Below are 26,105 nucleotides of genomic sequence, written 5' to 3'. Positions count from 1 at the left end.
GACATTGGTGACAGACATAAGTTTGTTATTTAGTACCATTGCTAGGGATTTATTCTGCTCACTCCTATTAAAAAGGCACATAAAATAATGGAAAGAACATGATTGGAATTATTCAAAATTAAAAAAACAACCAACTGCAAAGATGCTCCAATCCACATGCCACACTGGAATGAACACACTGCCACGCCATCCATGGGTCAGACCTGCCAATTCTTCACTGTGACACCCCCAAATCCACCTCCCTGCTTTGGCAGGAGCACCTCTACCCACACGTCCTCAATAGCTCCAGAGTCATTGGGCAGATGGCCGTTCTCACCTGTTGTACATTTTGATTCTGCCATTGGAATGGATCTTCCTCCCGTTCTTCAGCCAGGACATCTTGGGTGCTGGGATGCCTTCTGCCTGGCAGGCAAAACGAGCAGTGCCAGCTCGAGGCCTCGTCAAGCTTTCCGGCCACTCCACAAACGAAGGGGGAGCTGAGGGATTATGAAACAAAAGTTGAAACCAAAATCTTTCTCAGGCAAGATCCCAGAATATGTTAAACCTCCCCCTTTCCTCTAGAGTCTTTCCAAATGCAGAGCACTTGGGGGCAGAGTTACAAGGCACCTTTGTCCGGAGTGGCTTTCTTGTGAGAAAAGGGAGGAACAGGAAGCAATTGCAAAGTCTGAGCCATTTTTAAATAGATGCTATTTGGCTATTTTACAGGTGTTCCATACCCTGCTTCATCACCCACCACTTCAAGCCTCTGGGTTAGGACAGGCATGAAATTTAAGATCAAGTGACACATGAGTGGATCTCTGCTTCTGTGCCAATATAAATGCCTCCTTTAGAGCATTTCTACAGAGCCTCCTCATCTGCTTTATTTTCACAGTTCAGCCTCACCAGCCCAAGCAACAAGACCCTTCACTCAACAGGAAGGCTTTGTTCCAGAGTAACACAGTATGCTTGTGCTGCCTGGGACTGATGGGAATCATAGTTAAAAACACCAGAGTACACCAGGTTCTCAAAGCCTGATGTTGCATGAGCAAAGCCATTTCTTCAGTGGCTAAATCTGCTTGACACCCAACCCTGAGAGGCTTTCAAAGTCAGCTCACCTAGCACAACAAGTGTTGCCATCGCAGTGGTGAAGTTGCGCGTGCCAGGAATTGTAGCACGGCAGATGTAAACTCCAGAGTGCTGTACTTTCACATCCGAGATCATGAGATTCCCATTCCCAAGCACACGAGTGTTGAAAACGTCAATGGATTTATGGTCTGTTTGGGGAGAACAAGCCAGCAATGAAGATGTTATTTGGTGGTGGATAAACCAATTCCACCTTCTGGAGTCCCCCTTCATTGCCCAGGTTCTCTCTGTGATGGCTCAACACCAGTCTACACTTTAGCAAAGAATCCAATCCAGGGGTGGCTAAACTGTAGACTTTCCATCAGCCCACATGGCCAAAGGTTAGGGGTGATGGAACCTGCAGTCCCACAACATCTGAGAGGACCACAGGTGAGCCACCTCCAGTCTAATTCATTCTAGAATTTGTGTGATGGACATCCAGCTAGTTAGAATTGGGTGAAAGCATCCTGACCTGATCCCAAACACTTGCATAGGCATAACCTCTTCAGTCCTGGGACAGTGCTGACGTTACCCTTGGCATTCCCATACTTCCTGCTTCTTAAACACTTTCCAACCACTGTAGCGAAGCTGACCCCAACAGACAACATCCAGTTCCAGACATCCCATTTGTGAAGCGGCAATGGCCACCGGATCCTTCTACACAAGACAAGTCTTGCCTGCAGTGCTGTTGCTCATCAACTGCAATCCTGCTTCTTTTACAGCATGCAAGCTTTGCACTGGCACAGCTGACTCTGTGGGGCCTGGGAAGCTTTAAGAGCATGGCCACAGCTGCAGTTTGGGAAAAAGCTTCCATATGCTCCAAAGGGAGCTTTTCTTCTATGAAGACAGCAGGCGCAGAGGCCAGAACCGCACTGGCGTCACAGCAGTGGCAAAAGAATTAATCCCTATGTCAGAGTCTTAGTCTGGATGATATTTGGCCTGCAACTGCAGAGGAAAAGGCATTCCACCTGAAATGAATGGAAGCTTCTTTCCCCAATTCGAACAGAAGACACAGGGGGCCCATTTGGATGAGCAAGGAGCAAAGGAATCCTATCCACCATCCTAAGATCCTGACCCACAATAGCCTCTCCCAATATACACCTGCAGTTTGCATGGGGTGGGGTTTATATCTCACTAGAGTGAATGGGAGGCTTTTCCTGATGCAAAGTGCAGGCATGGGCCTCCCAATCTGGGCCAGAACCACAGGGGAAGAAGAAGGGGTTGGAAACAGATTGTGGGTGTAAGAGAATGAATGGATGAAGGAGGTGCATGTTTCTGTATGTAAATGGGTGGTTGTGTGGACATAAGAGAGATTGTGAATGAATGGAGCATGTGCTTGTAAGCATGTGAATGGTTGGAGGGGATGGGCCATGTGGTGTGTGCGAGAAAAAATATGAATGGGGCATGTTGTGTGTGAGACAGAGAAGGGGTGTAGGGAGGGAGGGGGTTCCGGCACCCCCACACCACTGGCATGTGACCCTCAACATAGGAAGCTGCCTTCTACCAAGTTAGATCACTGGATCCATCTAGCCCAGGATTCTCAACCACAGACCTAGTGGTGCCTCTTCAGGGTTTCAGGCAGGGAGTCCCTCCCAGACTGACCTGGATGTGCCACCATTGGAGCCTTCTGCATGCAAAGCAGATGCTCTGCTACTGAGCTTAAGCCCTTCCTCATGCATGACCCCTGGAGGAATGCAGCTCCTTCTACCCCACTGCTTTAGAGGACTGAAAGTGGCTGTCAACTTTCCTACACTCTTTCCACACTGACTAGTCTGTGGAGAAACTCTTGCCTCCTATTAGGGAAGTCCTGGAGGATTCTCCTCCAGCACTTATCTCAGCATTCATTTGATCACTGGACTCCCAGCCCCCAACCTGCCCTCGTGGTTCTACAGCAATAGTGTGAAAACACACATTGGAAACAAGAGGAACCCCTGGACCATCTCTTTCTCTCCTTCCTTTTCCTCATCTGGCACAATGATGGTGGAAATGAAAGAGGAGACCATCTTTAATTTGCCCAAAGTGAAGAGCCAAAGATCGGTTTCAGGACTCACCTAAACGGCTCCAGGAAACAATAGGCTTTGGATTCCCTGTGGCAATGCATTCAAAGATGACAGTTTGGTGGAGGGAAGTTGTGATGTTCTGAGGACCAGCTATGATGGATGGCTTGTGGAAAAGCTTAATGTTGGAGGCTTAAAAAAATAAGAAGCACAAGCAAGCAGAGAGTTAAATGGAAATGCACAGCTGACATACACGCAGAGACCCACCAAGCATGAATGTGGCACAGCAAGTCTTAGGATCAGGCCCCAAATTATGAAGGAATAGACCTGCAGTGAAAATCTGGGCAGTTGTCCCATGAGGGAAGTCAGTGCCTGCAGGTGATGCAATGGAGCAATGCTAGAGTCAGCAAGATATTATCAGGATACCTGGGACAACCGTGAGCATCGCCTCGACACTTTTGCGCCGGTTGGCAACTGTTGTGGCGACACAGCGATAATTCCCAGCATCCTTCTGTTGGACGCCATAGATCTGCAGCACTCCCGTCGGCAATGCAGTTATTCTGAAAGGATTGTGGAAAGGGAGGGGAGAAGAGTTTCAGAATGAATCAGAGAACCAGTATGATGAGCAGAGCAGGATGCTGAACTTGACCCCAGGGAGACCAGAGTTTGGATCCCTGCTCAGCCATTAAGCTCACTGGGTGACAGTATGTTCTCTTAGCCTAACCTCGGTCCCCTAATAAAATGGGACAACCCCGACACACACTGCTGCCCTGAACTTCTTGCAAGAATGGTAAGATGCAGGTGTAATAAATAGGTTTAGTGGAAGAGAACCAAGTATCCATACCTGTCCATGGCTATTGGCAAGGTTGTCCGATTCACCTCCCAGGTGATGATGGCAGGAGGGTTGGCAGAGATTTTGCATGCAAAGCGAGCCACACTCCCTTCATGCGCCTCCACTGGAAGTGGCTGAATTTCAAATGCAGACATAGCTAAAAGAGGGGGAGAAAAATGAAAACTTGAGAATTAACACAGAAAACAAGCAAAAAGCAAAATGAATGCATTATCCTATTAAGAAGAACACATTCTTTTCTTCTTTAAGAAAACAGCCTCTAAAGAGAGATCAATTTAGACAACAGATGAATGAACCAGTCTCACAAGGATATATCCTTGCAACTAAACTGAAATTCCATTAAAAAATGCACTTCATTTGCCAAATGCTTCCATAACGCATGAATTTTTTTTACAGGTCATGCTGCAAACATTTCCCAGGCAATTGGCAAAACCCATTTTCGGCTGCACCAGGAACCAGTCAGAGATTAGGCACGGTGGCTCTCTGCCACATAGATACATACACTCACATGAAGTCCCTACTGCAGCCAACACGTGACTCTTTAAAGTGCTTTCTCTAGAGTAGCCTTCTCCAACCTGGTGCCCTCCAGCTGTTTTGGACTACAAAGCCCATCAACCCCAGCCAGGTTGCTCTATAGAGGTTACTTTAGGCAAACGAGAGCTACTGCAATGACCTCCTGCTACAATGGGTGGGTTACAGAAATCCTAGCCAATCAGTCATATGGGTTTTAGTCAATTAGCCAATCAATTAATGCATTACATTTGCATATGAGTAAAAAGTAACCAAGTAAGTTTGAAGTAAAACAACAAACAAAACACAGCCCTTTGTTAATAGACAATGTACTACTGCCAGTTTCCACAGACCGCTTCCTGAAAACCCCACATCACCCTCAGCTGGGATCTCCTGCAAAGCACCGGGAAGCAAGGGGCACAGTCTACTGTGCAAATCACTACTTTTTTCCTGCTTTTTACTTTACAAGATATTGGTGTGAAATTTTTTTTAAAGCAACAACCACCAGCAGGTACAGCGATCTCACACACTCAGTATCCAGCCTGCCTAGCTTCCCAAACATTTTTTAAAAAATAAGTTTTTATTAAAGATTTCATCGTTTACAAAAACACATGCATTGTCTCTTTTTTTCAAGTGATGTTTCATTTGTTGTGAGACTTTGATTTAAAGTCCAGCAGAAATTTCCATAAAGTAGCTCCTCCCATGAGGCTTTTTTTTCAAACCAGCAAATGTGGGCAGCTAAGTAAGATGAAAATGCTGGAGAGGTAGGTGAAGCAAAGAAAAAACACACAAGCACATCACCCCTGGCCACCTCATAAGGAAACCCCACACTCGCTGCAATTAGAAGAGAGGAAGATGGAGGCCTATTTTTTGAGGGGGGGGAGGGGAAATTCAAGAAACGAGTATAGGCTTCAGTTCATCACTAAACTGAGACACCTTTTAGCAGAGTACAGTGGTACCTCGGGTTAAGAACTTAATGCGTTCTGGAGGTCCGTTCTTAACCTGAAACTGTTCTTAACCTGAGGTGCCACTTTAGCTAATGGGGCCTCATGCGGCCACCACACTATTTTTTCTCATCCTGAAGCAAAGTTCTTAACCTGAGGTACTATTTCTGGGTTAGCAGAGTCTGTAACCTGAAGCGTCTGTACCCTGAGGTACCACTGTATTTTTAAAAATGATGTAGTCAATTAAGAAGTTGCAGGCCTAGTGCTGATGTTCTTGAGAGGCACTGGACAGGTAAGCTGCAGGTGGGATTTATGGCTAAGAAACCTTGGAGGTTAACCATTTGATGAATCAGATGAGGCCAAAATACACTAGTGATTGCATGAGACAAATGTGCCTGTAATCAGATTTCAGGGAAAGAAAACCCAACTCACTTTTCTATGTAGAAAGCTGCACCTGGTAGGAGAGGAAGAGCCCCCACAAAAAGAAGCTGCCCTTTCTTCCTTGTCCTGGGTTGCAAGGGCTACAGGACTACGTACCTTATCTGCAACATTAAGCTGCAAATCTACAAGCCCTAAGACTGATAAGACACAGGCAATAAATGCGAGGTCACTCAGCATAGAAAACAAACATTAAGGACAGGGAAACAAAATGGTGCCTCAAGGCTCAGTTTATTGGAAGACAGAGTAGACCAATCAGCCACTCATTTTCCCGCAGGGCCACTAGAGATGGCAGTGATGGTCCAAATTCTGTTGCAGCATTTTACTTTTCTGCCACAGGCTACCAATGGAACAACACCGGTGTCATTCCCAGCCTCTGATCCCATCACCCGACTGCCAACCAGCTAAGCCTCTTGCCGCAGATGGCACCACACCACTTTTGCCTCACCAGGCTGACAACTACGAGGGCTCCAAGTGGGCAGAATTTGACTCAAGGGGACTGAAAGTTGCTGACCAGTTTGGCCCTCAGACTTCACTGCTGCAGAAATTGCTTTATACCGCTCTTGGTTTTATGGTATGCAATTTATCTTTAGTGAAAAGTGTTTGTGTCATTGCATCACATGCAATGTTTCCTGGCATGAAAACTACTGTGAAGCACTTATTGGCCAGCCCCATGGAAATGACTTTTCCTTATGGGCCCCCCCCCTTTTATTGCAACCAAGGCTCAGGAAGGGACATCTAACGGTCCTTTGATTGGGAGAGTGGTTTGGGGGTTGGCACATGCTATGATTAACAGACAGTTGATTTAATTTCCTTGAGCAGGAGTTTCCCCTAAGCTTTCTTCAAGAGCCACTGCTTTTCAAATCAGGACTGAAAAACATGGGGCTTATCTCTGGGCAACACAGCTTGATTCTCAGTTTACTGGGCTTTACAAACAAAAACACCAAGGAATAAGGCCCTTCATATCTAAAACTACAAATGCAAATAAGTCTTTGGAGAATGGGGAGCAGATTACATTTGACTCCTTAAAAGGGAGCCACAAACTTGCAAGAATTCCAGAATCAAAGCACAGAGAGATAATATATTGTCTGCTACTTAATTTAGTAACAGACTAGATGTGTATAAACTTTGTGAGCTGTTTGCAATGCTACCCTACATGAGTGTGGCGGCAAATAGAGACATTTCTGTTTACCTGGCCATCTCCTGACTGTCGAAACAGAGATCTTTGTTGTTGCTCTGGCTGTGGTTGTTACTAAAATTAGGTGGTATTACTATCTGGATATTTTGACTGTTCTTACTTATTGTTAGTTAATGTTTATAATGTATATCATGAGCCACTTTATGAGATTTTTAAATGAAAAAATTATCGTGTAGCAACTGTGAATAAGGTGAATTCCATGTTAGAAATAATTATTAAATGAATTTGGAAAGAAAACTGCTAATATCACCTTGATCATTTTGGTGTGCCTGCACTTGGAATACTGTGTACAATTTTGGTCACTTCACTCCCAAATATATCTATTTGTAGAGCTCGAAAAGGTTCAGAAAGGGGCAGCCAAAACGATCGAGGGGATGGTGCAACTCCCCCACGAGGAAAGGTTTTTTTCTAGTTTTTTAGTTTTTTAAACATGTGAGTTACAGGAGACACGATGGAGGTATATAAGAATGTGAAGTGGGGCCATGCAGTGAAGCTGAATGTTGGGAGGTTCAGGACTAGCAAAATAAAGTGCTTTCTCACACAAGAGTATTAAAGCTATGGAACTGGCTTCCCAAACAGGCAGTGATGGCCAACTTGGGTGGCTCCAAAAGAGGATTAAGACAACCTCATGCATGGAAGAGGACAAGGTCTCAATGGCTACTAGCCATGATGGTTATGTTCCACCACCTCCACTGCCAGAGGTGGAATGCCTCTGAATACCAGTTGTTGGGAGTCACAGGTGGGGAGAGTGTTGCTGTTGTGTTCAGGTCCTACTTTCAGGCTCCCCCTAATGCACACCTGGTTGGTCACTGTGAAAACAGAGTGTTGCAACAGGTGGGTATTGGCACTGGCAGAGGAACAGGGGTGCGGGGGGAGCGCACGACCCCTGGCGACATGATCCCAGTGGGGTGCCATTGCAGCTGCTCCCCATGGGCTGGGCATCACGCCCCTGAGGGCGCCGCGCCACACCCCCGGGACACATGCCCACCAGCCACGCCCACGCCTGCTCTCCGCCCCCCCACCCCCGGCAGAGCCACTGGGTATTGGGCATTGAAACATGTCGCAGAGTGCGTGCAGAGTAGACCACACAGATGGAAACACTGAAGAGACGCAAAGATATCTTTGCAAGGTTTAATAACAACTTCCCAAACACACATCTTACATAGTGTCTGTAATCGTCACCCACCAGGGCAGAATAAGGTACATACTGCACATTATATATCATTCACAATTGCTGACACAGCTAATTACAGTGACTTATCAGCACCTGCTACACAGCTGTAAAAACTAGGTCAGGATATGACCCTGGCTTTTAAAGCCGTACACATCCTGTGAAACAATAATGAACCCTAAGATTTAAACAAACTATTCAACAGTGGGTCCCCCCTTTGGTCTGATCTTGCTGCAGCAGGGCTCTTCTTGGGTGGGTTGTTATGAGATCAGTGGGCTCTGGGTTCTGGAAGAGGCCAGGCCAGGTTTTGAATAAGGACTAAGGAGCTAGTTAAGGACTTGAGCTAAATAGTCCTGCAACTGAGGCAAGTTGTCTCAGAAACATCTTGGAGCAACCAGCAGAACTCTCTAGTCTGGGCAGGGAGTCAAGATAGAAGCCCCTCCACCCAAGCACCATCTGTCCAGTTAAAGTGTTGGTGCCCTTGTCCGTAGCGGCTGGTTTTTCAAGCTGTGGGGACTGCCTTGGGGAAAGCTACTCAGGGCTCTCCTGACCCTCCCATGTGCCTGAGTCCAGGAGCAGAGGTGTCTCCTCCTCATGGTTCAGGGAACAAGGTATGGGCTCTGGCTGTCAGATGGTTCAGGGTGGAAAGACTGGAGGAACAGGGTTGCTGGGGCACACATAGATGCTGCCCAAATATATCTGTCATTCTCCACAGCTTTCCCCCCTCTCTCTTGTTCTTTATTTATTTTTTGTTTATAAGAAGAAATGTTCTCCCAAGAGTTTGCTTTATAGCAGCATCAATCAATCAGTGGTGCTACTGTAACATAAACACAGTGAGTGATAGTTGTTGCTATGGCGGAGCGTTAATATATTTTCCTTTCCCCCTCTTGAGTCCTGTCCACATCTGGGTTCATTCAGAAATAAAATACACGCCATGTTTTCAGACCAGTCCCTTGTGGGCAACTGCCTGGAAAAGGGAATCACCCAGACAACTCATGTTTTGGTTTAGGCAGCTCAGTGCTGCAGCGCTTGGGAGGGCAGGGAGCTCATGAAGTAGATGAAGTAGCAGCAGCCAATGTTGCCTCTTGTCACCCGGCTGCCAACAGCCTTGGCCCCACAATGGAAAAGGAATGATGCTTCAGCAACAAAAGTTTGGGGTTCAGTGTTTTCGTATTAATCGATCCATCTGTTTGATCATCCTTCCTCAACCTGGTGTCTCCCAGATGTTATTGCACTCCCACTCCCATCAGTCTCAGCATCACACAGCCATCTTGGCTGGGGTTGGTGAGAGGGGTGGTCCCAAACATCTGGAGAGCAACACTAGGTTGGAGGTGGCTGCTTTTGATCTATTTAAGAGCAGCAAGAATGTTGTTTGCCCAGAAATGGAAGGCTCAAATATCACCTCAGAGTATTGAGTGGCTAAGCAAGCTTTGGGAAATAGCTCCAATGCCAAAATTAACATATTATTTAAGATTTAAAACAAAACAAAACACGGTATGGACAAAATAGATTTCTGGAAGTCTTGTTTATTTGGTGTTGCCAAATAAATTGTCTCCAAAAAATTCATTGTGGTTTTCATGGTCCATATGCTCTTCTGTCAAATAGTCATGTGAATATATTTGTTTTATTTTCTTTTAAAATAATTCAAAGAATGTGGTGTGTTGGATCTTGAAAGGTTTAACAAGGCTATCATAAGGAAAAGCTTTATAATTAGGAAAAACTTTATTGACAAAGATGTAAGGCACACTGTAATTGACAGTACCTTAAAGTACTGTGTAAAAAAAGGTTTGCTTATAAGCCACTTATCTATCTATCTTTCATTCCCTACGAATTGGGCAAAACTTTTAAAGTGACTCAATTTTAAGGCAGGTACATATAAAAACTTGCAGGTGTCTGGCAGCGCCTTCAGGGAACTATTCTCTCTTCACTTTCACACCAGATGGGATGTATATATTCCCAGAATTTGTATGTTGTTTTTCAGCCACACAACTCGCTCCCCAAGACAGTCTAAAACCACAAGCAATAAAACCATATAAATATATTATTAGAATATCATCTTTTAAGATGATACCTGCTGCAATATGCATCCACGTGCCATCTAAAAACCAAGTATGCTTTTTGTCTTCAGAGCTCTTGTTTCCATCTTATGAAGGATGCTGATGTTGTGCTTGGATCCTGCTTGCAGGTTTCTAAGTGGGGTGCATCTGGCTGGCCATTGTGATGACAGGATGCTGGAGTTGGTGGACCTTTGGCCTCGTCCCACAGGATTCTTCTTGCATTCTTATGGAACCGCATGCAGATTTAAAATGGATTAAAACTAAGTTTCAACTAGCTAACTGTTTAAGATGTTTTCTTTTGTTTTGTTTTCCACGCTAGACAGGACTGCTGGGAGCTGCAGTTCAAAACATCTGGAAGCCACCAGGCTGGTGAAGGCTAATTTAGCTAATCACAAGGAGGGGAAGGAGCAATGCAAGTTAGTGAAGCCCTATCCTGACACCCCCACGCCCCACCCCCCAAGCTCTGGAAGCCACCCCTGCTCGGCTCTTCTCACCCCTCCCCATCACAGCATCTGAGGTTCTCTGGACTTGTCCACTCATTTTCAATTCCCCTTGTACAATGATGGGAGGCATCCCAGCCAACAAGCAGCGACATTTTAGGGGGGGGGCATGGTCCAGAGCTATATCCAAACACCAGGATTGCCCAATGCATATCAGCCAGAAACACTTTCCCCCTTGTGGAAAATGCTGTTGGGAAATCAGCTCTGCATCTTCCAAGTGCCTCCTAAAGTCTCACTAACCCATCTGCGAAGATTATATTAAACCTGCATTTCAGCAGTTCCCTCTCACCTGCCCAGCGCATGTACGAATCATCAGAAATTGATCTCATATATGGATCATTTCCCCCTGCCTGCTGGGAAACACCAGCAGCCACAGCTGACCCCCTTCCCAGACAGAGGGCCTTCTCGGTAGTGGCGCCCTCCCATCAGATGTCAAGGAAATAAGCAGCTATCCTATTTTTAAAAGACATCTGAAGGCAGCCCTGTTTAGGGAAGTTTTTAATATTTAATGCTGTATTGTTTTTAACACTGAATTGGGAGCCACCCAGAGTGGCTGGGGAACTCAGCCAGATGGGCGGGGTATAAATAATAATTAATAATAATAATAATAATAATAATAATAATAATTACAATCTAGGCCAGGCAGATGAGCAAAGCACACAGAACATGCCCTCCAAATTGCATTTCCTAGGACTTGACAGCTCACAATTACCATGTCCCTTTCTGGAATTGTAGTTCCCAGGGATCCCTGGTGGGGGGGGAAGGACTTAAAGAGCTCAACCGCATTGCGGAAATGTGGCTTTTGAAATAAAGTGCTTTGTTCAGAACCATGAGGACTAGAAGCTCTCTCTATTTTTAAGGGAAGGCTGCATAACTCAGTGGTTTTGCATACGAAAGGTCCAAGATTCAGAGCCACTGTCAGTCAGTTTAGAGTGGCAACAGTGAGCTAGATGGACAAAGTTTGACTCTGTATAAGAAGCAGCAATTTCAAGAACACCCACATATTGCTCACACAATATAATATAGATATACAGTGGTACCTCAAGTTAAGAACTTAATTCGTTCTGGAGGTCTGTTCTTAACCTGAAACTGTTCTTAACCTGAAGCAGCACTTTAGCTAATGGGGCCTCCCGCTGCTGCCGCGCGATTTCTGTTCTCATCCTGAAGCAAAGTTCTTAACCCGAGGTACTATTTCTGGGTTAGCGGAGTCTGTAACCTGAAGCGTCTGTAACCCGAGGTACCACTGTAGATGCTCACACTGGCTAGATGCGGAACACGTATGGCTATCCCCAAAAGGGAAAACGCAAATGTTCCATTCTGGACAAATCAGAGAAGTATGGAGGCAACAGGAAGCCCAAGATGAGTGGCATTTCCTCTTCACCTGCTTCTTGGCATGTTCAAAGACATTCAGGGGCAGACAGAGGAAAATGACCCACTCCTTTCCGTTTTAAATATTTTTCGGTAGTTTGTGTGTGGCCGAACCCCAAGGAACAGATGCATGAGCTGTCCACTTTTTGCTGCAAACTGCCCTGATCACAATACGAAGCCCTGAGCCCTGGGAGTCAATGGGATTGCACCAGCACCTTGCAGGCATAGCCCCTCTGCTCCCCTCCCCCTTTGTATTCGGAGGGCCCAGGGGAACCTCTGCAAAGGCAGCAAGAGACAATGCAAGTGCATTCATTAAAAGAAAAGAAAAAGTCTCCTGAGCATGCGTGAAAAACTTCTTGAAGGGGAGGCAACTGAAGACCCTTACACAAGCCCAGAAGAGTCGTTTTCATTGCTTAGGAGTTCCTGGGCCTGCAAGGAAGCCTAGAGGCTGTTTGGTGCCTCCCACAGATGCAGCAGAGGGGGCAACTTGTGCTGGCAGATAAGCAAAAGCTCAGCCACTGCACAATGCAGAGCAATATAATTTTTGATTATTATTTTTTTGAAGGATAATGCCAGACGGAAGAGCACTGGATTTAGTGCCAGAAAGAGGCACATGGTTTTGCAAACAGTCCTGTTCTGCAGTCCCCATCCTGTTTCAGGCAGCATAAAGGTAGAAGAGGCTAGGGTGAGCTCCTACATCACTCTGTCCCACCAGTAAGCAAAACATCACAAAGCAAGTGGGACTGGGTAAGAAACCAGAAGGCTTCTCCTCTTGGGAAAAGGAGGAGGCACCTGGGTGTGACCTAGAGCAACATGCTGCTGTTTGGAACTGGTATATCTCAGCATGGCAAGGAGGCCAGAGGCGATGTGTACCCTCATGCGCTCTGCCAGTGGCAACCCTGAGCACCTTTGCAAGAGCTGTGAGTCAGGCCGTTGTGAAATCATGATCAAAGCCCAAATGACTCTTGTTTTCCACATTGTGTTTTTCTTTGAGCTGTGAAGGGGCATAAATCTGCCTTGCGTAGAGAGGTAATTACACAAAGCTTTCATCAATAAATAGCGAGGGGGGGCGGGGATTCCAGATGCAATAATGAGAGAGGATTCTGGCCATCTGTCCCTCCTGCTAGGCTCAATTCATCACCTTTGCCCTGGACAAATCTTTGCAGGGCCTGATCGCAGCAAAGCGAAAGGCTGGAGGGGGGGATGCAGCACACAAAGGCTGCTTCAGCCAGTTCTCCCCCCCCCCCCAAGCAGCCTCCTCTGTCCTGTGCAGTGGTTTAAACCATTGAGGCTCTGCAACAGAATGAAATTTAACTTCTTAACCATATGTCAGCTGCCCTCTCAGGAGAGCAGAGAAGGGGAAAGGGAATGGAAAGGCAAGTAGGTCCGTTGACCCTCTGGGGACAAAGTCACTTGCCCCCGCCCCCTCGAACAAGTGGGGAGTGAAGAAGGGAGCAAGGAAGGAGCGCCTGCTCCGCTCCTCCTGCAAGGAAGTAAGATGCGCCTGGAGGATTGGGCCCCTAGGATACAGAGGCAGCAACCCAAATGCTGCTTTTCACTCTTCTAACACACCCCTGCCTTCTCCACTGGTTTGGTTGGAATTATTATTTAAGTCTTTAGCAAATGAACTGCTTTAGTCCTATTGTGATGCCCCCCTTTTGGGTCGTGGGATTTTTCTCTCTGTTTGCCTTGGGAGAATCTAGTCAGCTGGCATGCACAAAATATGTTTTATGCATATAAAAAAAAATTAAGAAAAGCGCCTGGAGGTGGCACAACGGGTGACTATGGCTGGCTGTTAACCAGAAGGCTGATAGTCTGAGCCCACGCAGGGACAGCTGTGGACAGGATTCCTGCATTGCAGAGGGTTAGGATGGATGACCCTCAGGGTCCCTTCCAACTCTACAATTCTATGATTCTAGTTCAGGGGTCAGCAAACTTTTTCAGCTGTGGGCCGGTCCATTGTCCCTCAGACCTTGAGGGGGGCCAGACTATATTCTGAAGGGAAAAAATGAATGAACTCCAATGCCCCACAAATAACCCAGAGATGCATTTTAAATAAAAGGACACATTCTACTCATGTAAAAACACACTGATTCCTGGACCGTCCGAGGGCCGGATTTAGAAAGCGATTGGGCCGGATCTGGCCTCCAGGCCTTAGGTTGCCTACCCCTGTTCTAGTTTAACAGGACCTTAAGCTCTAGCAATGAAGCTCAAGCAGCCCTGAGCCCGGCTTCGGCTGGGGAGGACGGGATATAAATAAAATTTATTATTATTATTTATTATTAAGAAAACAGTATTTAAGGCTGTAGACAATAACATGTGGGCTGTGTTTTAATTATTACAGGTTTGCATAACCACAGAAGGTTTTCAAAATAAAATAAAATAAATGTATTTACTCATTTCACAATAAGCACAACAGAATGTTTTGATGTTATTAAGAAATGAAGCCCTAACTAGTCGCCAAAGGCTGTCATCTAAGAAAAATAAGAGGCCGCAGCCTCAACATAGGGGATACGAAGGTGTTATAAGCTCGTGAAACTCATTGCCACAAGACCACTGGTTACATCAGTTGATGGGAGTTGTAGACCAGCAACATCTGGAGGGCACCAGGTTGCAGCGGAAGGCTGAAGGGGGAAAGGTCTGTGTAATCCCCACCAATGGCAGAAGTGCCCCTGCAAGAGGAGCTGGCTAACCAAATGATTCCAGTGCAACAAAAAGAGAAAATCAATGCAGTGCTGGTTTAAACCTCGCCAGAGCGTGATGCAAGACGCAAAACATCTCCTCACCAGACATCAGATCAATTGATAAGTACAATCAGCTGAGGGAGGGGTATGCTACCTGCATCTTGTGTGTGTGCCTGAGAGAGTGTGGGTGGCTACACACACCAGCGGCATCTACCGCCCCCCCCCCAAGGGTTGGCCCAGTGTGAATGTAGCCCTTGGGCCAAAAAGGGTTGCCACCCTTGTCCCTCAGTCACATGGCAAGAAGAGGCTACCTTAGTAACAGATGCTGCTGGGGGTTCCAGACAGAGATAGCCCACCATGGGCACAATCTACTTGGGTGTTCTTCTGTGGAAGGCCAACTGGGGTGGGGAACACCTGGGGCCAGCTGTTGCTGAATTCCATCTCCCATCATTTCTGGTTATGCTGGGAGTTGCGAGTCCAGCAATATCTGGAGAACCACAGATGTTTCCCAGGCATGTTAAAGAACAACCAGGAGCCCCAGGAAACACAGCCAGAGCTCTTGAGTCTTATTTGCAAAGCTCTCAGTTCCACTGCTATCAAAAAGCCACCAGAGCACAGCAGGCTTGTGTTCTTCTGCCTCCAGAGTGGCAAAATACTCTCTGAGAACAGTGAACCAAGAAGCAAGCACCTTCCTTCCTCCCACAGAACACAAGCAGGAATCAGGGATGGGGCAGGCAGCAGCCCAGGAGCAAATGGCAGCGATTGTTCTGCAGGGTTCTGCCCAGGAATTTGCCATTCTACTCTGATCCTGTTTCATATGAAATGAGGATTTTGTTTAAAACTGCAACACAAGTCTCCTTGGAGGACACCTGCAAATCGTTTTTAATCTACTTACTACTAAGAGCTGTATTGTGGAGACACTCAAGCCCTGCTAATACATGGCATGAATCTCTTATTTTAAACCAGCAGTTGGCAAACTAAGGTCCGTGGGCTGGATCAGGCCCAATTGCCTTCAGGATCTGGCCTACGGACTGTCCGTGGATTGGCGTGGGGATTCTGTTCATTCGGGCTGCGCCATTTTTTTCCTGAGCCATTCCATACTCCCCCACACACCGCGGTGGCGCCTCCTCCCTCCCTCCTCCTGGCTTCTCCCCGCCCTGCCTAGAGAAGGAAGGGGGCTGGCTGAGCACCATTTTAAGCAGCCCCTCTCCAGAGCCAGCCCTTTTGTGCCGCTCATCTTCCCTCCGCCACCGCCGTCACCCTGGTGCTCCTGTGGGCCAGAGAGCGGAGTGGAGGAGCTCACTCTGCCTACCCATGAGAAGCAGAAGCGGTGGTGGCAGTGGCGGGGGTAGCCCCAGGGAAGGTAAGCGCAGTGGCTGGACTACTTGCCCCCCTCGCCTCTTCTTCCAGCTCCCCTGCCCCGTGCCACTTCTCTGGCCCACCACAAGGTCTAAGGGACAGTGGACCGGCCCGCGGCTAAAATTTTTTGCCAAGCCCTGTTTTAAACCAGCTCATGTTGGCCACCATAACTCCAGTTACTTATAAAGCAGAACATCAAGGTTACCACAGGCAGGCAGGCAGGCTCCACCTTCTGCAGCCGGCTGTGATTTTCATGTCCTGCAGCAGAGAAGACCTCCAATGGCGAGAGGCCTCCACCTGCTTTGATCTGGGCCTCCACACTCCCAAGTTTTCCTGGGCCTCGCCAAGAACCCCTTTCCAAAATCGATGCAAGGCCCACATGGCCGTATGTATTGTGCTCCCAAACCTTTGGACAGTAGCTCATAAATACGGTAGCTGAGGGAAGAGCCAGATCTCAAAGGGCTGCTGTGGGAAGTAGAAAGATGCATCCTCTTTTCCATCAGGCAACATCCGCTCCAGCCAATTGCTGAATGTAACATTCTGCAGCATGGTAATAAAATGCACCACAGCAACTGAGTGTCCTTCATGGCCCTCTAGGTTCCGCCTCAATTCAGATTTTCAGGAGCTCAAAATTCTGACACTCCATATGAAAAAACCATGAGCAACCCATGAGATAATTGCAAAGGTAATATCCAATGCACAGGCAAACCAGCCTAGGTTTCCTGAAAGCTTGGAACAGCAGCCCAAATTATGCACATGGAGAGAGAGGAGGAGGAGGAAGGAGAAATTCACTACTTAAGTCAGTACTGAGCAGATGGGAGTTGTTGTCCGCAACATCTGGATGAAAAAACCAGGGCTGACTTCATGCCTTGGAGCGGCTCAGGAGAAACGGAAGAATTTGACCCACAATTCCCAAGGAATGGGCACAACCCAAACACAGCCTTTTAATCCTGGAATGCCAAGCACAAACAGAGGCGCAGGCAATTCCCTTCTCCCAAAACCAAACTCCATGTTCCTGCTGCAGAGTGAGCAGGCAGCAAAGGCCTACGCAGAGCCCCAAAATCATGCCCACGTGCCGGGTTCCTTTTGAATTACAGTCTTTTTGCTTTGAAGGGTAGAAGAGCAAGAGGCTGGCTAGGAGCCAGACTGAAATCCCTTCGTAAAGCATCCATTAAGCCAAATCAAAACAATACATAGTTTGTGTGAGGGAGGATAAAGATCCATGTAGGCGTCTGCTGCAGCCCATCATGTCCGCTGGCAGAGAGCCAGGAGCCTGACACGCTTTTTAACACGACAAGGTTTCCAACGGGTAAAAAAGGTTGTTCAGACTGAAAACAGCCACAGAAAGCTACAAACACGGCCCTCTCACCAGAACTCCGTTCCGGCACCTCTCAGGTGGGCACCATTGCCATTCCAAGAGAACAAGGGAGGCTCATGGTGAGTCCCAGCACCGCTTTTTCTAGAAAAATAGCACTGGGTACAAACCACCACTAAGAAGGACACTTGTCAGGACTGAAAACAATGGAGAGAACTATTGGGTGGAGTGAGAAAGAGAAAGGGTTTTTTAAAAATTAAACTTCCCTATGACAGCATTTCAAATCCATTTCAGCTTCTGATAATAAGGGCTAAGCAGTGTCCAATTAAAGGATGGAAAACAACAGGAATCTTAAGTTCATGAGGCTGGTATAAAAATCATAGGAGATGTTTATTAACAGCTTGGAGACTATGCTGTCTACAAAGCTTCACTCTGTGATCAAGAGAACTAGGAGCCTGTTTTAGGGTTCTCACCAGGAATGCAAAAGCCTTCCTTGCCCCTTCTCTCTTAAAAGACCTCCTCTGTGGCATTGGGAGAACTAAGCTAACAAATAGGAACACAGGGATTTGCAGGTGCTGCCCCAGGCACAAAAGCCATGAAATGACATGCCAAGGCCCCTGCTTGTGCCAGTGCTCTCCCGGGCACTCATTTGAGGGTCATTTTTATATAATGCATTTTTCACATATAGACTGGCATAAGGATACCCTAAGTGAGCAGTGGCAAACCCAGGTATGCTGCTGTAAACCGGCCTTCTACAACCTGGTGTCCTCCAGAGATTCTGGACTACGACTCCCATCATCCCCAGGCAGCACTCCCTCCAGGTTGGGGAAGACTGCTGTATATGGTGGCAGCTTATGGCACTTAAGATCCAGTGGTAGAGGAGCTGCACCTCAGTGGCCGTGCGCATGCATTGCACGCAGAAGGTTCTTCCAGGTTCAATTGCTGGCAGCCTCTCTACTTAAAAGGATCAGATCCTAGGAGGTGATGGGAAAGACATCTCTTTTCCCACATCCTTGGAGAGCTCCTGCCACTCAAGAACTGGCAGTTTTGTGTTAGCTGGGCTCAGTGACCTCCTCCTTCAGGAGCAACCTTAAGCCAGGGCATGCACAAGTAACACGTACAGTGGACCCTCCAGATACGAACTGAATTCGTCCCAATGGTCCGTACGTACCCCAAAAAATCCGTATCCAGAGGCACCACTTCTGCTTATGCGCATGGCGCGATAGAGCGTTTCTACTCATGCGCGAAGCGCGCAGAGCTGCATTCACAACCCAAAATTATTTTACCCAAAGGTAATGTAACCCGAGGTACCACTGTACTGTAACAGACTGGTTACACTATCACCAATTGGATGACACCTTTAAGGTAGACAAAAAAAAATGGCTTTGCAACATAAACATCGGAATTAGAAAAAGGTCTATTAAAAAATAAATACAAGTGACTTTCCAAAATGTACAGGTTATTGCTAGATTGGGAAGTAAAAGAAGAGGAGGTAAAATAGCGGCTATGGTTCAGGGGGCAAAGGACTTCGGATATACTGTACTTTTTCATGTATAAGACTATGGTTTTTTTATTCAAAAAACATGTTCAAAATCAGGGGTCGTCTTATACATGGGTAGTGCATTGTGGGGCTGTGGGATTGGTTGCTGCTGCAAGTTGGAGGTTGTTATTGGTGGCTGCTGCAAGGACTGTTGTCGATTGGCTGTCGCTGCGGCAATTGGGTGGGCAACTTGCTCTTTTTTTGGCAATGGGACAGAGGATAGGTTGCCTTGTTGAGGTGTGCAAGCAGCATTGTCGGTATGGCTGCTGAGCGATTTTTGGTATTTCCTGGCTCCCCCCCGCAACAACTCTGGCTCCCCCCCCCCAAAAAAGCTCAACAACAGTGGGCAATGCTCCCCCCCAAAAGCTCCACAACTTCAGGAATCCCCCCCATTTTCTTAATTTTGAGTCCCTCAAAATAGGGGGCGTGTTATACACGGGGGCATGTTATACACAGAAAAGTATACAGTAATATACAGATGGCGGAATGGGAAAACTTACGGAGAAATGAACTGAAATTTACGGATTGCTTTACTATAAAAAGAAAACTTTATGAAGATGCTATGAAGATGGTACATCACCCCCAGCAAATTGGCTAAAATGTACAAAACCAACTCAAATTTATGCTGGAGGTGTAGAGAACTAGAGGGAACAATGTACCACATGTGGTGGGGTTGTAAAAAAATTAAGAGCTTTTGGGAACTTATATACAATGAATTAAAAAAAACTGTTAAAAATAACATTTATCAAAAAACCTGAAGCCTTCCTCTTAGGCACTGTGGCATCAGACATCCCAAGAGAGAAAAGGAGGGTTCTTTTGTACGCAACAACAGCAGTGAGGATGCCGATTGCCAAGGGATGGAAAGGAGATGAAATCCCATCAAAAGAGGAGTGGCAAGTTAAACTGCTGGAATATATGGAACTAGCGAATATGATGGAAAAGATCAGGGATCGATCGACCCAAAAGTTTAAAAAGGAATGGGAGATTTATAGGCAATATTTAAAAAGAACATTGTCCCCACATTAAAACTTTAGAATGCTTTGAATAACTCTCGGAATTGTATAAGGTATAAAGAACACAAATAATATTTAATACAGGCTAAGTTTATTGAAAACAGAGGCAAGCAATAAGGAAACGAAGAACCCACACCAAGAAGGGCGGAAGTTGATGGCTGAAATATTTTTGTGTTTTCACATTGTATCGTTTTCTTTTCTTTTTATTTGTGAGTTATGTGTTGTGGTTTTGTGTGTGTGTGTGTGTGTGTGTTGTTTATAAACCAATAAAGATTGAATTTGGAGCAAAAAACCAAAAACCACGTGTGTCTGGAGGGAGGGGCCCTTTGCTTATCCCCTTGTGCAAGCAGTAACACAATCCAGGATTACCGTATTTTTTGCACCATAACACTCACTTTTTTCCTCCTAGAAAGTAAGGGGAAATGTCTGTGCGTGTTATGGAGCGAATGCCTACGGATGGCGGGGGGGATCTGCTGCAGTCGTGAGCAGAGGATCCATGGTTCCCCTTCCTTCCCTCCTCTGTGGTTACAAAGCATGGATCCACATGGATCCTCAGGATTTTTGCATTGGGCTACTCCAAACTCACTGTCAGATCACATGTCTGTGGCCACAGCATGAACCACAAAAATCATATATCCACTATTTCGTTTAGAATTTTTTTTTTCTTGTTTTCCTCCTCTAAAAACTACGTGCGTGTTATGGTCTGGTGCGTGTTATCGAGCGAAAAATACGGTAAGCACTAACTGTAGTTTCCCATTGCATGAGAACCTGGAAATGATAACTAATGGCTCAGAATCAAGGCATGATATGACGCCATGGTTAAAACTTGGGTTCCCAACCCTGGTTTGCTCGGAAACAATTAACAATGGTTTCCAGGTTTGCACGTAACAGGAAGTGCTGAACCTTGGCTTGTTTTGCTGTTTGCACAATCATGGGGAATAAAAGAATACAAAAGGGGCCTGCCCATACCACATACTGGCTTATTGAGCCAGGATCTCTGACTTAGCTTGATGTCTGAACCTTGCTTCCAATGTTCCAAAGAGGCTTTGATTTCCAGAAATGTTTGTGCGATATAAAACTACCACCTTTGGTGCTAGTGTCATACCATAATGTCTGAAATAACTAAAAGGAGCTATTTCCAAATTGTTTGAAAAGCTAGCATTGGCTACTGTGGAATCACAAGGGCCCTAGATGTGTGATGAAAAAACCAAATTTACTTATCTTCCTACCTAGCGTGGCAGACATTGTCTTTGTCTAAGCAAGCTCACCCCCAAAGCAGAATAATCTCTGGCATGGATGTGGAGTCCAGCTGGTGGAATGCAGGACAGGACTTATTGTCCTGCTGAAATGGGAGCTCTCTCTGGCCTCTTTGTGAGCAGCACAGAGTGCTAGCAAAGAGAGAGAGAGAGAGCGCAGCAGAAAAAGAAGAAGAAACAGCCCTAAATCTTCCTTTGATAGAGGGTCATATTAAGGCAGAGCCATGCAGGGGCTCTTCTGACCCAAAAGCAATCCACTCAGTCAAATAATGCCTCTGTCCCCCTCCCATTTAAGAAGAATGAATAGCCCCCTCCTCCGCGTCCCTTTCTCCCCTGACAAGCCCTCGACAGAAGAATGTGAATCTGGACACGGGAGAGAATCAATGGCCAGCTGCTCCTCTATGGAGGAGAAGAGGCACTGAAAAGCCTCAGTGGAGTTCACTGACCACTGGCCAGAACAGGACAAAGGCCTGCCTGGCCCCTCCAAAGATCTGGCTTCAGGGTCCAAGAGGTCAGCCAAAAACTCTGTCAATAGCTCTCTCCTGCCAACAGGGACGTCTTCTGCTATTCTGGGGAGGCAGCCTTGGAACAGGGGTGTCCACAACACTCACCCTGCAAAGCCAGGCTGCGTTCATTGGGTGAAGAGGAGCCCCATAAGCTAAGCAGCAGCAAGAAAGCAGCTTGTTGACTGGGCTGCAAGCTTTATGCTGATAGATTAGCCCAATAAGGACTCAGTTATTAAGTTTTATCCACAAGGTCACATTTTATCAGATCACTTTTCAATGGTGGGATTTTGGCACTCTGTCTAGCAAGGGGTAGGAGCTTTTTAATTGATCTAAGACAGTAGCTCTGAGGTCTTGATAGCATGCAAATGTATTTGCATTTTTAAAATAATTGTTTAAAAGTCAGGTGCGTACAGTCATACCTTGGGTTTCAGATGCTTCGGGTTGCGTATTTCGGGTTGCGCACCGCGCCAAACCTGGAAGTACCGGAACAGGTTACTTCCAGGTTTTGGCAATCGTGCATGCGCAGAAGTGCTAAATTACACTTTGCACATGCGCAGAAGTGCCGAATCACGACCCGCACGTGCGCAGATGCAGCACTGCAGGTTGTGAACGTTGCGGGTTGCGAACATGCCTCCCGCATGGATCACATTCGCAACCCGAATTTAATCCACTAGCAAAATATTCAATAGGTTAACTACATTAACTTGTTTGTACAGTGGTACCTCAGGTTACATACGCTTCAGGTTACAGACTCCGCTAACCCAGAAATAGTGCTTCAGGTTAAGAACTTTGCTTCAGGATGAGAACAGAAATTGTGCTCTGGCGGCGCAGCGGCAGCAGGAGGCCCCATTAGCTAAAATGGTGCTTCAGGTTAAGAACAGCTTCAGGTTAAGAACAGACCTCCGGAACGAATTAAGTACTTAACCCGAGGTACCACTGTACTGGAGGCTGGTTCACTGTGTTACTGTGATGTGTGTTCTGATTGCTATTTATAGTGAAATGGTTGTTCCATTACTTTTTAAATTTTATGTCACCATTGAGGATTTGGCCTAAGGAGACTTAATACATGGAAATAATAAATAACTAACAGACTGCTTTAATAAAAATACAAATGAAGTCACATGCCATTATTGACACACTTAAGAGTTAAATTTTATTAAAAGTTGCACATGCACCTAAGTTTTGTTGCGGACTGCTTCTGTTCAAGGTGCCCTTTTTCATTTTATGCTCTCCAACTTCCTTGGGATGCTTGAGGGTCCTCCCGCCTTAGAATTTCTAAGCCTTTTTTAAACTTCAGTGAACCTTGGAATCCCCCCCCCCCAAGTCTGGAGATAGTCTGCAGATCTGGAGAGCCAATATTGCTCAGGCATACAAATAAATATTGCAGATCATCATCATCCAAAACCAAGGCTATGTTCAGAGCAGAGAAGCAGGAAGGTCTGCTGTACACGTAAGGACTGTGGACATACCAGCAATCTGTGTGGCTGTGTCGTACTCTGGCAAGGCCAAAACCTTAGCTGAGCCATGACATCTTCTTTTCTTTGGTTCTCAATCACTGCATTTGACCACTGTCTGAGTTTTGCTTCCAGCTCAAGAAGCTCTGCTGGCCTGAGCTTCCCACACAGCTCTTGCCACTGGTCAGATTGGACTAAACAAAGCTTAAGTCATTCTTCTGCACACTTAAAGCAAGGTAGGCTGTCATCCTGGCAGGCCGACTGGGAAGGAGAGATCTTTAATTATCAACAATGACAATATTTGGTCTTCAGCAGGTAATGTAGTGAGCTCTTCCTGTGATAGCTCAGTTGGCAGAACATGATACTCTTAATTTCACAGTTGTGGGTTTGAGCCCCACGTGGGGCAAAAGATTCCAGCACTGTAGGGGGCTGGACTGGATGACCCTCATGATCCCTTCCAATTCTACCATTCTATGATTCTTCCAAGTAGCTGGATACAATTTGGGATTACTTGGGATTAGTAAATGGGGTGGATACAGCTGCCTTTAACACCTCTCTCCTGTCCCCTCTCCTGCTCAGCAGGAACAACAGAGACATTGAGAGAAAAAGCTTCCTGGTGTAGGGTTGTTTGGTGCCACTAAGGCAAAGCAAAAAAATCTCTCAACTGTAAATGTTTCAAAATATGGATCACCTTGCTAAGCCCACAAAAGTCCACATAAAAGTACTACATTGGCGTAAAAGTCCATGCAGCCCATTCCCACAGACCAGACTCCATTCCTGGTGCAACCAGAAATGTTTGGATTCTTTTCCTGCTAATGTTTAGCTAAATGCAACACCAGGACTTCTGTAGCAGGCAGTGCATCCCTGCTAGTGCTTGGCTCCAGGATGTTGACACCTTCAGTTTCCTGCTGCTTTACCCAATGCATAAATGCAATTTTTGTGTTCCTTCTGTACTGCTGTTTTTGAACACAGGAATCTGCCTTATACCAGGCAAGGCCATTGCTCCATCTAGTTCAGCAGTGGTCCATCTCTGACTGTTGTTTTGGATGCAACAAAACAATACAGACCCAGGAAAAAGCTGGAAACTTTTTTCTTAAATGGCCACATTGTGAACCACAATCACAATCCTTACTTTCCTTTCCTAAAATCTCTGATGGCCTCAACCATGTTGTGAAACCAGTTTAGCCCAGACTGCTCTTTGTAGTAAATACTGCAAAACCAAAATAGCTTGCAGGAGAACAGCAGCTGATTTTTAATTCCCTTTCATTTTTCAAAGTTCACTTTCCAATTACACACTAAAAACAGATAACTGCAAGAAACAATAATTATAAAATATTTTCCAATTTGCATTTGAAATACAAGACTGAAAAGGAAAGCCACTTCTTTGACGAGTGGAATAGATTTGTCTGAATCACAATATGACTCTTAAAACACATGCTACAAGCCATTATCCATTTTTAAATTAAGAGAGAGATGGGTTAAGGAGGGTCTTGCAGAGGGTGTGTGTGTCTTATCCTGCATTATTTCCCTAATGGAATGGATGTAATAATCACCAAATATTTGACTCCAGTATTTCTGACAGTGCTACTTCTACAGGCTAACTTTTGTCAAATAAATAAATATTACAGTTTAATATGTTACCCTATTTGAGGTGCAACTATTAAGCTGTGTCCAAGTTTTCTGAACATTCATGCTGACAGACAATGATATTAGAAAACTATGGCTTTAACAATCAAGAGTTTGGGAATTTTATAGAAGAGAATTTGTTTGTTTTAAGGTACAGGCCACTGATGTAAAAGCCAGTGATTTACTATCTGAAAGCCTGTGCATATGTGTTTTTCCACAGTGAAAGAAAGTTATGACCTTTGACATGTGTCTGCGGTGCTGGAGAAGCTGCCTGCAGATACGTGTAAGGGAAGAAGCAGAAATCAATAAATTCATTTAATCCAGTGAACTATTATGCAGGGGCACACAATATATTATAAGGGGCCCGATGTGCTACCATTGTTTCAACAGACTGCATATCGCGTCTATGGATTTTCTTGGTTATTCAGCTGCCTTCTTCCCCTGTCTTTTTACTCCGGGGCGGTTGCCTTGGCTCTGCTTATTTTACACAGCTGCCTGTTTATGTTTTAACAATTTCTGCTGTGACCTGAGAAGAGGTTCGTCTATGAAGCTAATCCAGCTAGGACCATGGGACCCTGCCACCCAGCTGTGTAACCAAGCAAGCTCCAGTGAAATGGATCTTAGTGAGTGTAAGATTTGCACATCCGCAAGAATCAAAACCAAGAAGGCAGGATGGGGCCATTTCTTTCACCCAGCCCAGAGTCTACAGTACTGCACGTACAGAGGACAATCCTCTGGGACTTTCAATGGGGTTCTGCATAAGAACATCTCAGACAATCAGGCACAAGGTAATTCCAAACACTCCAGCCAATGTTGTAGCCAACCTGCTGCAATTTCTTTCTGTCTGGCACCATGCTCACATCAAAGTTGGTGCCAGGTGAGTCTCCCTGGGGACAGCATTACTGGGAAAGTGTGGTCATTGCTGAAAAGGCAATTTCTCCTTTTGCATGCAGAAGAGCCCAGTTAAAAGGCTCTCGGGTAGCACAGCCGGTGATGGGCAAAGGCCCTTCTCTGCTCAAGGCTGCCCTGAAGAACTTGCTACAATATAAAGGAAAGAACAATATGAACCAGTTGCCTGAACTGCAATATCACTGCTTCTTGCACGTGCAAGTGAAACTAAACTTTGTATTTTCTCTTGCCCTGGACCATCTAAATAGGAGCACTTCACAAGTTCCAAGCTATATAATGAGGCTAATAACAGTTAGGTTTGCCTATCTC

At 45.9% G+C, this 26,105-nt stretch overlaps 1 protein-coding gene across 2 annotated transcripts in view; it reads right to left on the bottom strand.

Moving 5' to 3' along the window:
• Positions 1-26,105, bottom strand: part of PRTG (protogenin) — a 78,519-nt gene that overhangs the window by 39,513 nt on the left and 12,901 nt on the right. For both annotated transcript variants that reach the window (XM_083586281.1, XM_083586282.1), the window contains exons 3-7: positions 3,943-4,087; positions 3,525-3,658; positions 3,153-3,290; positions 1,095-1,253; positions 317-476 (exon numbers count right to left, since the gene is read on the bottom strand). In XM_083586281.1, coding sequence (XP_083442407.1) covers positions 317-476; positions 1,095-1,253; positions 3,153-3,290; positions 3,525-3,658; positions 3,943-4,087 — 736 coding nt within the window. The remainder of the gene's footprint in view (positions 1-316; positions 477-1,094; positions 1,254-3,152; positions 3,291-3,524; positions 3,659-3,942; positions 4,088-26,105) is intronic.

This window comes from Podarcis filfolensis, assembly GCF_964270895.1.
Source record: "Podarcis filfolensis genome assembly, chromosome: 14".
In the NCBI taxonomy this organism is placed as follows: Eukaryota; Metazoa; Chordata; class Lepidosauria; order Squamata; family Lacertidae; genus Podarcis; species Podarcis filfolensis.
The sequence above is the reverse complement of the archived record's forward strand: the minus strand, read 5'-3'. Positions and strand labels throughout refer to the sequence as shown.